This window comes from Asterias rubens, chromosome 21 (assembly GCF_902459465.1).
Source record: "Asterias rubens chromosome 21, eAstRub1.3, whole genome shotgun sequence".
Lineage (NCBI taxonomy): Eukaryota > Metazoa > Echinodermata > Asteroidea > Forcipulatida > Asteriidae > Asterias > Asterias rubens.
The window spans coordinates 8,112,650-8,128,010 of NC_047082.1; the positions used below are offsets into that span (position 1 = coordinate 8,112,650).

Here is a 15,361-nt window from a genome sequence, read left to right on the forward strand (position 1 = left end):
TTGGGCTCAATCGGTCATCGAAATTGTGAGAAAATCATGAAAGAAAAAACACCCTTGTTGATGAATTTGTGTGCATTCAGATAGGAATAAAAGCCTTATAGTTATTGAAGTCTTATTATTTTAAATTACTTCTTTCTCAAAAAGTCTGTGCATCAGAGGGAGTCGTTTCCCACAATGTTTTATACTATCAACAGCTCTCCAATGCTCATTACCAAGTCAGTTTTTAAGTTAATATTTGAGTAAATCCCAAACGTGTTCATTTAAAGGAGATGTGGCTTTTTATTTTAATTATATTTAATTGGAATTCTTTTAAAGTACCATGGGTTGATGAATAATCTGAAGTGAATTAGTCCTCCCTAAACGTCCTTTAGCTAGAAATGGTTAGTTAATTTAATTTATTTGATCAAATATGATTTTATACGAAAATTAATAATAAGGTATATCATTAGTTTAGGAAAACTATCCATGCAAGAGAGGGGCAATTTAGTGGTTTTAAGCTTGGTTTGAATATGCTGAATGCTTAGGAGTACATGTACATATTTGTTCTTGAGGATTGCCACAACCAAACTTCAAACACACAATTTTTTCCCTTTCTAACACTGTGTTATTTGATTTTTACCCACACATTGTCGAGTACCCGGCACTTTCCCCGAGTCCCGTGAAAGAAAGCAATCCACCAGCATATTACTCGGGCGGGATTCGGACCCAATACCTTTGGCATTCTAGGCCAGATGTCTTACCACTAGACCATCAACATTGCCCTGTAGCTAGAGGCAGTTTGAATCTTATATTTTAGCACTATAGGTAACGCTCCAAACTATGATGCTAAATTTGAATAATAATGAATGAGTGATATTGATTGGTTTTGCCCATACACCAATCATGTATTGTGTATTAGTGCCATCAAACAACATTGGAATAATGAATGAAATGAGCAAATTGATTGGTCTAAAAGTTCTGCTTAGACAACCAATGAGATACCTTACCTTTAAATAGAAAAATTATATGAACAATCCTTTATTTTTGTCAAACTGAGTATTATTCGAGTAACGGCTTCATACTTAATCTGAGTATTAACTATTATAATAATTTCACTATGAGTTAACTTGATTATGCCATAAACTGACGTTTAATTAGATTGCTAATGAGTTGTTAATTTTTTGATATTGTGTGAGTAATACATGCAACAATTAATCAGAAATTTATGATTATTTTGGATTACATCATTCCCATAATTGATTTAGGCAAAGTCTTTAATATAAAGGCAAAAGCTAAAATAGTTTTAAAAACAAACTATCATGAGAAAAGCAAGAGGTTGATTAGTTTAATAAAGTCTATAATTATTTAGTTATAATTTACTTCTATCGATTATAGTTTATCAATCAAGGATTAGAGCAATGTATTGTTTACAATGTTAAATTGAGATGCGACTGTTTCACTGGTTCACACTCCTGTGTTCCGACACCCCTAGCAAGCATGTATGCTTCGTTATTGCATAGAGCAAGGAACAGAAGAAGTTCCAACTCCAGTCTTAATCCCAGAAGCTAAAGTTAATCTGATTAGTTTTGTATCCCCAGCAACACAAATTTTGAAATGAAAAACACATTTTGAAAAAAGCACCTCTTCAAGTATAACCGAGCCTTTATAAAACCAACGACTGTAACTGTTAAGAGTTTCAAAAAATAAAATCAGCTGCCATTTTATAACTTGTTATTTAATCCAAACACAGATGTGAAATTTTCCCAGTTTTGTGGTAAAAAATCAACAGGCAATACATCACTCTGGTGGGATTCGAGCCCAAGACCTTGCATTGTCAAAGCAGATGTCTTACCAATTAAAGCATCGAGCTATACCGGTGGTTATAGAAGCAGTTCCAATCCCCTTTATTAGCAGACATACATTGAGGATAAAGAATATAGCTTGTTTTTACCCTTGCACAAATGTGTACTTCCCCCCGAGTTCTGTGTACAAATCACTCGCTGCCACTTTGTTTGGATGATCTAGTCACCAGGGATTGATAAATACAAAATGATTCGGACCAGACCAAATACTGGCAGTGGCTGCAAGGTGGGTTAAAAAAAAGTGAATTATTTCATAAAATCCATGTTAAAAAAAATGAAAAAATGAGGCTTTGCATGGTTTCACCTGTGTCATGTCTTATAAGTCGTTACATCTCCTTCTCATGAGGTCCTTAAGGAAGCCGACTCCTGAAGAATTTCTCCCAAACGTCACGTTCCTTGGTGGGTAGATCTTTCGGCGTAATATAAGACAGCAACCCTTGCTTGGTAGATGCATAAAGCAGAATCCAACACGTCTCAAGTGTACTGTCACTTGGGTCAGAGGTATTCGCGGTTTCATCTGTTGAAGTATTGGTAATTAAAAAGATATTGAGTAAATAAAATAAGCCGTTGCAAACTGCTAACCAACCAGCAGGACCTATAGTATAAAAGCAAAAATATAGTTAATGGGCTGATGTTTCGACCCTAGCAGAGACCTTTCTTGAAGACTACAAAAGAAGAGTCTTTCTTGAAGACTACAAAAGAAGAGTCTTTCTTGAAGACTACAAAAGAAGAGTCTTTCTTGAAGACTACAAAAGAAGAGTCTTTCTTGAAGACTTCAAAAGAAGAGTCTTTCTTGAAGACTACAAAAGAATGAGTTTAAATTTTTTTTTTATTGTCACGATTTAATATGTTAAAAAAATTAGACAAAGTTGTTTGGGGGGCTGACTCCGCCTACCCCTTTTGTGACGTCAATCGAGGCAGACTTTGCCTGCAATGCGTACAGTAACCAAACGTGCAAAGTACATGTACGGCCATAGTCGTGAGTTTTGAAACAATTTGTTATTGCATTTTCCGGCAATGCCAAAAATAATAAAATAATAAGTTCATCCATTTCCTCAGGCTATAAGGATTTGTTTTTTTCTTATAGCCCTTTTTTGTTTAATCTTGTTTTTTGTTTTTGCATAACATAATCAAATGGATCAAACCAAACAACTATTCACTCAAGAATTTCTCAAGGTTGTGTCTTGCAAAGTTAGTACAAAGGCTGTTTGAGGTGACCCACTACCCTGGGGAGTTTACAATGATTTCAAGGCACCGGAAACTATTGGTAATTTACTCCAAACAAATTTTAGCACAAAACTCACTTGGAAACGAGCAATGGAGAGCTGTTGATATACAAAACATTGTGAGAAACGGCTCCCTCTGAAGTGACGTAGTTTGTGAGAACGAAGTAATCTCTCACTCAAAACACTTCAGACTTAAAGCCTTTTATTATGCATGAGGGTGATTTTTTTCGTGCACTATTCTCTTGCAACTTCAATGACTAATTGAGTCCAAATGTTTATAGATTTGTTATTGTGTGGATATGTTGGGACACACCAAGTGAGACTACCATTACTTTGACGACTACCGGTAAACATTTTAACAAGAATGCTTTATAAACTTGTTTATGTGCGTTTGTTTATCGTTTCAATGTAATTACGATATTTGTTCACTTCTGAATTTTTTCATAATTATCGAAAAACTAGAAACATTTATGCTTTCAAGAAGACAATACTTGATGCCATGAGGGTGACGTTGCTTTGTTATACCTCCATATGCTATGACACAGCGGCTGAACAAAACGGAGCTCAAACATAAACACATGTGATGACATGACAAGGCTTTTTGAGAATCTTTCTGAAAAGCACCGGAGAATGGTATTTAAAATGACTGGTTTTTTTTACTCAAACCAACTTCCTTATTGATTTAAACAGATTTCAGCTAAGATCACTAGTCAGTTTCATTAAATTTTAAAAGCAAGTTGCCCAATTTAGAACCCTGCCCACTTTTCATCGAGATTGTATTTTTACTTTTATTTTTAAGTGTAACTGGTGGTAATATTTATCCAAAGTTAACAATAAAGTAAAATGATTACAAAAAAAGACCCAGAATAAACATGAATGATTAACATTTATTTATTAGTTTGTGATTACATTTTTTATTTAACTTTTTAGATTATTAGGCAATTTGACGCTTACATGAATATATCTCTTGCAGGTTTAAACAAACAGTTTTTTAGCGGATTGACTTTATGAGTTTAAAACATTACATGTTATATGATTTAATGAGATAACTTTAATGCTACTTTTCCATTAACATGTGTGTTAAGCTCAAGTTAGACTAAATCTTATCACAATAGCCAGTAAAAGGCATATCAAGAGCACTGAAAATGGACTTGATTAAGAGAAATGCAAACGGAAACTTTAGTTTTATATGGCCAGAAGTACCCCCCCCCCCCCTTAAAAAATGGTGGACCCTTATGCCCCCTAAGATTTTAGGCTACAGTTTCGGAGATGCTCTCAGCTCTGTTTACACATCTTTATTTTACAGTTCAACAAAATACTGGTCACTTGATTAAGACATTTATTTGACAAATTAAGTAAAATTAAAATGACTGATAATAGTCATTGTTTATATGATAAACATTTAGTTGTTTTCCAACATTTAAGATACATTTCAAGTTTTGTTTTATGTTGTAAAAGTTTATGCTAATGGTTTACACAATATTACTTTATTTTGAATATTGATACTACATTTATGGGTTTTAAAGACCAATAAATGACTGCCATTTTAGTGTACATAAACATTATTTATTTCTCTTAAATGAGGGTAACAAAATAACATGATCATTATTTTGTTAAACTGAACTGAAACCTGTAATACCAAGTACTGGTTCTGACCTAGGTGTATTTAACACAAAAACAAAACTACAAAAACTACAACTACCAATAAGCTTAAAATGTCACATAAAATGCTGATTATTTTTCGCTTCACTGTTAAGTTAAAATCTATAATGGTTTAGCTTTAGATGGTTTACATGTTATCATAACCTTGCTAAGAAACGTTAGTTTAGCCTTTGACCATTAAACAAAAACAAAAAACATTGAAAGAGAAAATTTATTGTGTTAGACTCTGAAACACAAACATAAAGTCTTTACTTAATTCTGATTGTTAACACTAAGATAAAACAATTAACTCCTATCAGAGTAAGCTTAAAATGAAGATGGTTTAACAGAAAGAATAGTGGGTATATTAGTTCTTGCTAGCCCGATTAATCAACAAATAAGTGTAAGTTTTTAAATAGTTTGGTTTAAACAAAGAAAACTTGACTAGAGCAGGACATGAACCGATGACCTCCGGATTAACGTAACATCGCTCTACTATTTGAGCTATCTAGCCACTCTCTTTATTAGCCACTACCTTTGTTCAGGGTTGGCTAAATTATTTTCCTACTTGATTAAAACTAATTTGTGTTTAAAGTGGAGAAGAGGTATTGTAAAGTTTATACGCATTTATACTACACCACACCAGAGAAAGTTGATATCCGCGTTTTTCATGGTATATTTCTCCAAGTTAAACAACAGACTTCACCAAGTTCTTTGATCATGTCATGCCCCTTTAATGCTTGGAATGAAGAGCATGTTGCATATGAGTGTTAAGATGTTTATTGTATTAAACCTGGGGTCGATTTCACAAAGAGTTAGGAATCGTCTTATCTCGAGTTAGGACGAGTTAATCGTCCTAACTTAGGACCAGCCATACGTTTTTAATATCTCCTAGGACTAGTCCCAAGTTAGGACTAGTCCTAACTCTTCGTGAAATCGACCCCTGGTGTGTGATATATCAACTGGCAGTATCTTTAAACAAAATAATTGTCAAGTACACTCTGAATGAAAGATTTTGGATTTATATGAAATTTTGAAAATTATGAGTGGTCAAGGCTTGATGTTTCAGTTGAGAATGGAAAAAAATAAAAATGGAAACAAATAAAACTGGTGAAATTTCAGGTTTAAAGGATGATATTATCCCCCATTTTAAGGCCGTCTACTCAATCCGTTTGTAATAATATCAAATCAATACCGGTAGGGATGGGTGCGCTGCATGCCTTTCTGAGGGGGAAATGAGGTTGGGGCCTTCAGACGTGCCCCTGCGTCACCCCAACTCTGCCCGTTGTTAACACCCCCACCTGGTAGTAATCAAAAGAAAAGAAAGAAGAAACATGCTAAGAACTATTAGCAGCATTGGTTAATAATAGCGCTGGTTACTTTTGTGAGTGCTATCTGAGTAATAATAATACTCTGGCCATCGCATGCATCTGACATTTTCATTTCAAAATGTCGTCGCGTTTTCAAGATTGTCTCAGATTCAGTTTTTTGGGCATAAAACCCGTTATCTTTTTAAAACATTACATCAAAGTGAAATGTTTCTCAAAATGCTTTATACTTTCAAACGCTGCTGCAGGCTTCTAACCAAAAGGTTTTAAATTGCCGTTAATTTTAAGCGTGATTACCAAAGGTATACCTACCATTTAAAGGCAGTGGACACTATTGGTAATTGGTCAAAATAATTATTAGCATAAAACCTTACTTGGTAATGAGTAATGGGGAGAGGTTGATAGTATAAAACATTGTGAGAAACGACTCCCTCTGAAGGGGAGTAGTTTACGAAAAAGAAGTAAATTTCACGAATTTGATTTTGAGACCTCAAGTTAGGAATTTGAGGTCCTGAAATCAAGCATCTTAAAGCACACAACTTCGTGTGACAAGGGTGTTTTGTTCTTTCATAGTTATCTCGCAACTCCAACGACCAATTGAGCTCAAATTTGCACAGGTTTGTTATTTTATGCATATGTTGAGATACAGCAAGTAAGAAGACTTTGACAATAACCAATAGTGTCCACTGGCTTTAAATGATATTGAAAACAATGACTAGGGAGACTCACCATAGCCCGATTGTCCAAAGTTGTTATCAGTTGTCATACCTTGGTATCCAGAAGGACTGAGAGAGAAATTAGACATTAATTGAAAGATTAAATATAAAACATGATTCAGGTAATTGCACAGCTGGGCAGAAATATCATCAATTTCTGTCTGCCATGTTATTCAAAACACAAAAGCAATGTTTGAAGGTTTCAGGTCCTAATCATATTTTGTAACTTTAAGGTAAAGTAAAGTCTGTCCTGAGCCAATATGGTTCATCAGGCTGGTGTTTATAGCCGTTTCATTGGCTTTAAACGACTGAAAATATTTGTATTCCTCCTGGACAGGATACCAGTCAATCACAGGTTACTCCCCAGCTCTCACCGGTACCCATTTGTACAACTCGGGGGAGAGACACAATTATGATTAAATGCCTTGCTCAAGGACACAAGTGTTGTGACTGACCAGGCCCAGGTCAGGATTCAAACCCACATTCGGTAAATTACAGAACTTAAGTCCACTGCCCTTGACTGCTCGGCCATGACACCCAACAAATTGAATAAAGAGGATGTCGTTTCTTAGTCCATTACTGAATTTATTGCCTATACTAAGGTGACGTCTGAAATGAGCTTGTTCTATAAGTCCTTTTTCCTCTTGCATTTAATACTGCCATTTGTTCTTAATAATATAATAATATTTAAATCATTTGTGTCATTTCATGACAGCATACAGCCCGCTGTTTTGTCTCCACAAACTGGCGGAGCATATATTCTGCTAGTTGTATTCCAGAATCAGATCTATGTTTTTTTTTATTAATCGCTACTCACTAGTTACAACACACTGTGCATGAACAACTCTTAAAAGGGATAAGGAGTAACTCCAAACCAGCAAACAGCAACATTTTGAAAGATTGAAAGGAAATGTGCCCCTTTAATGGCGATACATTTTCACTTACCCTCCTGAAGTGTTGAATCCTTCTCCCCTTGCACTGTAACCTTCATTATACTGAATGGGTAAAGAAATTAATCTAAGTTAAAGGCAGTGGACACTATTGGTAATTACTCAAAATAATTTTTTGCATAAAACCTTACTTGGTTACAAGTAATGGGGAGAGGTTGGTAATATAAAACATTGTGAGAAAGAAGTAATTTTTCACGAATTTGATTTTGAGACCTCAAGTTTAGAATTTGAGGTCTCAAAATCAAGCATCTGAAAGCACACAACTTCGTGGGATAAAGATGTTTTTTCTTTCACAGTTATCTCGCAACTCCGACGACCAATTAAGCTCAAATGTTCACAGGTTTGTTATTTTATGCATATGTTGAGACACACCAAGTGAGGAGACCTGTCTTTGACAATTACCAATAGTGTCCACTGGCTTTAACAAACAAAATGTAACTATCGTTGCATCAGTGCTGTAGAAAAATTGTATCTTTTTTTGGCAAAAATATTGTACCTCATACAAAAATAATCGCCACAAAAAATGTTAATTCTCAATCTCGACACCTACTTGTAGTGTGTGTACGTCTTTGATATTTTACGCGAGATACAACGTTTTGACAATTTTAACCTTGCCGTTAACCTAGGTGCTATTTTAGGAGATACAACATTTTTGCACTGATATGTCACTGCGATGTACAGTCACACTCATCATGCCAAGGCTAAGCTTCATTAAGCTGTCATCTTGTAATTCAAGAGCTTAATACAGGCCTCGAATTTCATCTTCAAAAGGGCAAGGCCATTTTGATTTTGCAAAGGGGCACTTCCATTAGAAATCTTTAAAGTCCATGGGATCATTTTGAAGGGGCACCAAGGCCAAGACCAGGGCAACGAAGGCCACAGACAAGTATTCTAAATGTGTTTTTTACTTTTTTAATGTATGTATATTTTAAAATCCTTAGGGGAACGCTGGAGGGTCGGAGTATTTCATGTTGTTCTAAACCAATGTGACCAATAAACAAATAAATAAAATTAATGACTGAAATGAAAGATAACTCACTTCGCCTTGCACTCCTTGCGGTGGTGGGGGCATTCTACCTGAATTAAACTGCCCCGGTGATTGTTGCTGCCTTCCAAAGCCCCCTTGATAACCCCCTCTACTTCCTGCGACTCCTCCTCCCCTGATAGAAGGGCTAGGCGCCCCACCAGGAGGACCAGGAAAAGGCCTCCCAGGGGGGCCTTGTGGACCCTGTGGGGGTGAGGGGAACCTCCCATGCATATTAGGAGGAGCTCCCCTTCCCATGGGTCCGGGGTGGGACATTGCACCTCTGGAACCAGCATTACTGACACCACGTCCGGTGCCTGCTGGAGGTTCATTGTAGGAACCACTGATGATGGCGAGCTCTCTGAGCTGACTCTGTCTGATTTCATCATTAGGGTCCTATGGTAAACAGATGGGAAACACGAAGAGATTAGAGTGACGATCAAATTGTTTCAAATCCATCAAATCAAAGCAAAGTGTGCTTTTGATGGACTCAGCACTGTCAGGGCTCACATATGATCAAAAAGCCATTTGTGTGTTAGATTTAAATATTGTCTGGTACAAAGGCGTGCTTGATCACAAGTTACCGCTTAAATTTGAATTCCTTAGACTATAGAAACAGTTGCTATGTAACATGATAAGGGGCAACATTTTGCGTAGTTACGGCACCCATACACAATTCTGAATGGATGTGTGTGGCACAATGTTACCAGGGTCTGCTCATCTGGAGGATGCTATACAAAGTCTTGACCCGAACCATTTGACATAGCAACTGTCTCTTAAGTCTACGGAATTCTGTAAGCGGTACATTGTGACTAAGCAAGTCATTGTACCAGACAGTATTCAAAGTCAACTCGGAAATGGCCTGTTGATGATGCCAGATACAGTTGCGATTGGATTCTATTGTAAAGTGCGTTAAGGCAAAACTGACAATCTCTTTATATAAACATTATACAGATGTCTCCCTCTCGTTGTTACAAATAAATAGATGAATGAAGACTCACCGGGATGAGATATTTGCGCACTTCAGCAATGCCATACGCCAGTCTGTTGTAGGCATCAGCTGCCGGTGCGTAGACCTCTATTAACACATGGAGGTCTTCGTTAAGATGGGCATGTTTCTCTGATCCCTCTTCCCTCAATTCATCTTCCTGTTCATTAACGGGAGAAGAGGATAGTAATAGTAAGTAATTCATATTAAATAAGTAGGATTTGAAACTGGGTGGAAGTTTTATTAGGCGAGGTTTTTTGCAGCTACACCATGTGAAAATCTCTTTTGAGTAGTGTTGGTTCTGAAAAGAACAATTAATTGGGGCATGGCCATTTGCTGGGGCAGACCGGAGGTAACGTGATCAGAGTGCAAAGACCGGCTGTTATTCCCCAGGGGCGACCCTAGGGACGGGAATTTGTGTAAAAAGTGTTTACAAGTACTTACCTTTTTCTTGTCTCTTAATGACCCCCTTCCAAGTATAGACATTCTCGTTCCAGTCATTTCTTGCATTCGCTTCAAGGAATTTCCTCTCGGGCCAAGAAGTTTGCCGACAAAGTTAAACTGGAATCAAAACAAACAATTTACATCTTGTCTACCCTTTCATAAGTTTTCAGTGTGAATAAATTAAAGTAAAGGCAAAGTATTCCTTCGTTTTGAACTGTTTGATTGTTATGTAGAATGTAGATGTACTAAATGCAGGAAGAATAATTAAGGAATACACAATATGAGAAGCGTAACACAGTCATGCTTCTCAGATTCAAATTATGGGCCATAAAAAAAATTCTCTTTTTTTATCTAGCCATATTCCGAGGTGAAATGTTTCTCAAAATGCTTTATTCTCTCAAACCCTAACCAAAGGTTGTTATTGCCATTAATTTAAAGAGAGTGATACGTTCCCATAATCCCTTTAAATCTGGATTGATCTGCCTTACTTTAAAGAGCCTGATGACAATTAAAGTAAAGCATCTTGCCCAAGGACACAAGTGTCATGGACGTCGGGAATCGAACCCACACCCTGATGACTTAACTGCTCAGCCATGGCTTGATTTGTAGATGATTTTACAAACCTTTGGATGTTCTTCAGTAGGGATAAGGACCCTGACTTCCAATTTGAGAGGCTTGTCTGTTATTATGTCAATATATTTGGGTTGTTGTATTATGCCAGCTTCAAGTCTTTTTATTTCTGTGGAACACAAAAGAAAGGGGGTGAAAGGTCACAAGAAAGTTTGTTAAAATATCTTGGCAAGAATTTTGTAAAAAATACATTGGATTGTATTATAATTGTCTTATTATTATTCAAATAAATATGGGTTCCTTTTTTAATCTGCCAGTTGAGCATTATTGGACATGGTCACCTGTCTGTCAAAGCCTCTTGCATCAACCGAGCTTGAATTGGAGCGAAATAATAATAACTGAAATAACATTTTAGCAACATCCACATATTATTAAATTGGGATTTTGAAAAGAATACTGAACCTCATAAGTCCCTGAATTACAAGGCACACATAGTTCTAATGATATTATATAAAAAAGGTCTTTGTTTGTTTGGTTTATTTGTGGTTTTAGAGGTAGGCCTGTTTTAAACTTGTAATATCATCGTGTTATAGGCACTCTGGACTTGTTGTCGGCTTGTTCTTAGTAGGACTGTGATCAAGTCAGTGCATGGAGGTAGTTGCGATAAAGTAATCCTCCTGCCAACGGCGCATCGATCATCGCAACTATGCCTGGAGGTAGAAATAGCCTCCATATGGTCAGTGTCTGTCATGTCAGTGATGTCGTCACTCTACCACTCTACTACTCTCTGTCTGGTGTGGTGGAGTTACTCTGATTCTAAATAAATCTAATTTTTATTGATTTGAATGATAAATGATATGAAAACTTGGGTCGGGAGGTAGAACTTCTTTATTTATAATTTACCAGATAACTTTCCGTATGGCGCCACCACTTTTTCACTCATTTTTACAAAAGGGGATATCTCATTGAGGTAAATTAGATACTATATTATTTCATATCGAATGAAAAAGTGGTGGCGCCATACGGAAACTTTTCCCTTATTTATGTGGTAGTAAAAACAAAAAGTCAAACAGGACCATCGATCGAGCGGGACAGTAGACAGAGAGAGAGGTCATCGAAGCTGTCCGTAAACTGGGCATCATTTTCACTCACCATCGTTTATGACTTTCTTTGAGAGTGTCAAAGCAGGATCGAGACCCTCCTTTTCTTGCTTTAAATTTTGGAGGCGAGCACTTCTGTCTTCAACATTCTCCATTGTCTTGGCTGGTCTGTTTTGACAGTTTCCACAATAATAAAAGTGATTTTTTTTCTTCTACCCCGTGTGTCACGCTTAGGGTGCTTTCACTGGTGTACAAAATTGTGTTCTTATAAAACGTAGTATTTGTTAAAATTGCCGAGTACCACCCTTTCAGTAATTCTAGCGCCCTCTGTAGGTAAAAACTGTTTACTTCCTGACCACTCGGAACTTTTCGTGTGCTCTCGGAATATTCCGGCACGGTTCGCGACGATCCCCCACGCAGCAGGTTTGGGGAGTTGTTACATAAGAGTGGACTAACCACTAGGACCTGGTTGTTAATGATTTCATGTCTAAAAGATGCAAGTACTGCTTCAGACCTCTTTATTCAAGTACATTTGTAGCAGCAGGTTTGGGGAGTTGTTACATAAGAGTGGACTAACCACTGGGACCTGGTTGTTTATATTTTCATGTTTAAAAGATGCAAGCACTGCTTCAGACCTCTTTATTCAAGTACATTTTGTAGCAGCAGGTTTGGGGAGTTGTTACATAAGAGTGGACTAACCACTAGGACCTGGTTGTTAATATTTTTATGTCTAAAAGATCAGTATAAATTGTGTTAAATTGTGTTTAATCGCATCAAAGTCAAACTTGATAAAATGTGAATAATTATAAACAATCGATGAACCCTGCCTGTGATTGTAATGTACCTGATACGCCTTCTCCATAGAGCTATATGGCCCTATGGCCTTCTCATAAACCATGACTCAATTCTCATTATGAACTTTTTAAAAACTATAGTTTGAGGCCTGAAAGACAGAATTGCTCCATTACAAGACTCGTTGTGGTCTATTTTCAAAAGTCGTGGGTTCGAATACAACCCATTGCAAGTTTTATTATGCCTTGTAATTTGTTTTCAGAAGTCGTGAAAGTACTGAGTATACAGTGCTAACAAACATCGGTAGGTTGCATATGGGTAAAACAAATTTATTAACAAAACTAAATTAATATTATTTTTTACGCCCGATGCATTTTTTTTAAAACATCTATTATAATATCATGGTGGGTCGCAATTCTGTACTCTATACCGATACAAATTATACAATGAATAATACGCTGAATGCTACTTGATTGTTATAATTATTCTCCATGCTTGAGTTCAGTTGATCTTGGGTCGAGTTATGCCATAGATTAAGAACTTGGTTGATCATGTGCGCTGATAGCCATGATGTAAAACTTGTATCCATCCGCAGTCTTCTTGAGGAGGAACAACCCGCTGTGAACAAACCAGAAGTGAAGAAACAAAAAAATTGTTTAGGAAGTTTGTTTATAATATTTTGTTGTCCCTGTTATTTAAAATTTCGTTTACAAGATCCAGAGATAATTAATTTAAAACCACAGCTGAAACAAAATGGACTATGAATTGCTTTTTAGGATGAGTTTGGATGCGTTGATTTGAATGAGAGAAGAACAATAAAGAGTGTGACAAGCATTAAAATGTGATACGGCCATTGTGTTAGATCTTCATTTCAAACATTAAAGACAGTGGATACTATTGGTAACTACTCAAAATAATTTTAAGCGTAAAATCTTACTTGGCAACGAGTAACGGGGAGAGAGGTTGTTAGTAAAGCTGAGGTGAAGACTAGTGTGCGTGTAACCGGTGGAAGTGCTAAGTAAACAAAAGTGCTAAAAACAATACTGTTTTGAGTGACTTACCTGCCATCCTTGTAGTTTACGCCCGACTCGTTGAAGAAATCAAAGTGAAGCGTGACGTATACATAATTTGCGTCTTCGTCCATGGGCACCACATCTTTGTATGTATTTTCGATGTGAGAGGCCGTCTCAGGTAGTGCTTCAAACATAACTTTTGCTCCTTCGTAACAAAAATAATGTAAAGTTAGGACACATTGACCGAAAGTTTATTATGTGGACGTGATCACCAAAATAGCATTTCTTTGGAAAACCACTTGTTTTGTGATGAATGCTATAATAAAAAAAATTGCCAAAATAAAACGGACAATACACACAAAGAAAACAGTTGATTTGATAGTTCCCCGCCCAATAGATGGTCGTAGAAAACTTAACAGTTTGCTTGTTTTGGGTCATTTTCATCACAGAGCAATGGGGCAGGAAATTCTGGTCCCCACGGCGAACGCACTAATTCATCTCGGATATCACCCTGTTTGAAATCGACCTCGTTCGACCCATCTATCTGGGACGGAAGCTCTGGTGCCGGAATTCCCTCAAACGAAGTCTTTTATCACATCAACCACGTGACAGTCTTCGACAAATCAAAATGCATAATATATCCAATGAATCTTTTAATTCACACTATCAGCCCTGATACTTTTCGGTGGCAATGAAGTCAATTAAGGCGATGGTGTCCTTAGTGTCCTTAGAGAAATTTACAATTTCCTCATAGGGTACCCTTTACCAAAGAGAAAATGCATTGGTACCCTTGTCCTTTCAAAAACGAAGCATAAAATGCCTGCTATTTGGCTTCTTCATATGAGTTAAAGTAAGCTTTACCTTCAAATCCACTTAAAAGTGGATATCCATCCATCACTATTGTTATCTCTGGGTCCACTAGCGTCATAAGGGCGTCCGTGTCGTCGTTTACGCAGTACTGAACTTGCTGGTCCACAACAGACAGAATGGTTTCTGAGAGGAGCCAACAATAGTTTTCATGTTTATTTGTGAATTGTTTCGGTTCCTGCTCGGTGTTCTGGTATGTTCCGACATTCTTCTTATTCTCAGTTGCTAACCACACTGGATTCACATAGGCCTATCACACCTAGCAACAGAAGCAGCCGCACGAAGTTGCCGAAAAACATCTTGTTTTTGTTACTTGACTTGAAAAACGAGTATTTTTGTATACTTATAAGTTTGTTTTACTGCAACGTACAGATCAAACATTCACCAGCACAGGTTTGGTTTTGATCTTAGTCTTAGTTGTCAGTCCCTTTTTATAGGCGTGTGTGGCAATGTCCATCAGAAACTTGAGCTATGGTGAAATAACGAATCTCTCTTTTGCTCATTAGCGTTAAGGCTAATCTGTAATTAGAAAATAATAATAGTACAATTATGAAGTCGGTTTTTAATATTTTGAGCTTGCTGTTGCGATGTGGAAAATCCCCACTAATTAAACAAATCGTACTTATAATCCACATGGATCATGTTGGACTATCAGTTTCTTTCCTAGATTTAAACGTTAAATTAATGTTTGTCGAGGTATGCCCTCACGTGACTTGTGGTATGCCCTCACGTGATTCGCAGTTTCAACCGATCGGTCTTTTCCACTAATCGATGTTTATTCAATAGCTCTTTTTTCTATGGATCAATGCAAAACACCGATCAATGTGTTGATCTGATTATTTGCCTGTTTGGCGTTCCATA

The 15,361-nt window shown here is 36.8% G+C and overlaps 2 protein-coding genes across 5 annotated transcripts; both read right to left on the reverse strand.

Moving 5' to 3' along the window:
• Nucleotides 1-221: 221 nt before the first annotated feature.
• Nucleotides 222-12,081, reverse strand: LOC117304451 (KH domain-containing, RNA-binding, signal transduction-associated protein 2-like). 4 transcript variants are annotated; one of them, XM_033788914.1, is made up of 9 exons: nt 11,881-12,081; nt 10,782-10,897; nt 10,159-10,275; nt 9,728-9,874; nt 8,742-9,122; nt 7,698-7,747; nt 6,766-6,821; nt 5,904-6,009; nt 2,272-2,358 (listed from the first exon to the last, which is right to left on the reverse strand). In XM_033788914.1, exons 1-9 carry the CDS (start codon nt 11,981-11,983, stop codon nt 2,355-2,357), a joined length of 1,080 nt encoding a protein of 359 aa, XP_033644805.1. In that variant the 5' UTR covers nt 11,984-12,081; the 3' UTR covers nt 2,272-2,354. The 4 variants fall into 4 exon arrangements, with proteins under 4 accessions (XP_033644803.1, XP_033644802.1, XP_033644805.1 ...); XM_033788912.1 differs by lacking the exon at nt 5,904-6,009 and having other exon boundaries at nt 222-2,358; nt 6,805-6,821; XM_033788911.1 differs by lacking the exon at nt 5,904-6,009 and having other exon boundaries at nt 222-2,358.
• Nucleotides 12,082-12,946: 865 nt separating this feature from the next.
• LOC117304802 lies at nt 12,947-15,360 on the reverse strand. Its single transcript, XM_033789416.1, has 4 exons — nt 15,345-15,360; nt 14,495-14,626; nt 13,682-13,838; nt 12,947-13,238 (listed from the first exon to the last, which is right to left on the reverse strand). Exons 1-4 carry the CDS (start codon nt 15,358-15,360, stop codon nt 13,154-13,156), a joined length of 390 nt encoding a protein of 129 aa, XP_033645307.1. The 3' UTR covers nt 12,947-13,153.
• Between the last annotated feature and the right edge of the window lies 1 nt (nt 15,361).

Bases quoted from the DNA above. Each gene is read 5' to 3' on its own strand.
- LOC117304451 (XM_033788911.1), bottom strand. From the start codon at position 11,983: ATGGAGAATGTTGAAGACAGAAGTGCTCGCCTCCAAAATTTAAAGCAA. The intron at 7,748-8,741 runs GTGAGTTATCTT...TTACCCATTCAG, and splicing joins CGCAAGGAGTGCAAGGCGAA to TATAATGAAGGTTACAGTGC. The intron at 2,359-6,765 runs GTGAGTCTCCCT...ATACTTCAACAG, and splicing joins CTTTGGACAATCGGGCTATG to ATGAAACCGCGAATACCTCT.
- LOC117304802 (XM_033789416.1), bottom strand. The intron at 13,839-14,494 runs GTAAAGCTTACT...TTTGTTACGAAG, and splicing joins ACTTTTAAGTGGATTTGAAG to GAGCAAAAGTTATGTTTGAA. The intron at 13,239-13,681 runs GTAAGTCACTCA...GTTTGTTCACAG, and splicing joins GTAAACTACAAGGATGGCAG to CGGGTTGTTCCTCCTCAAGA.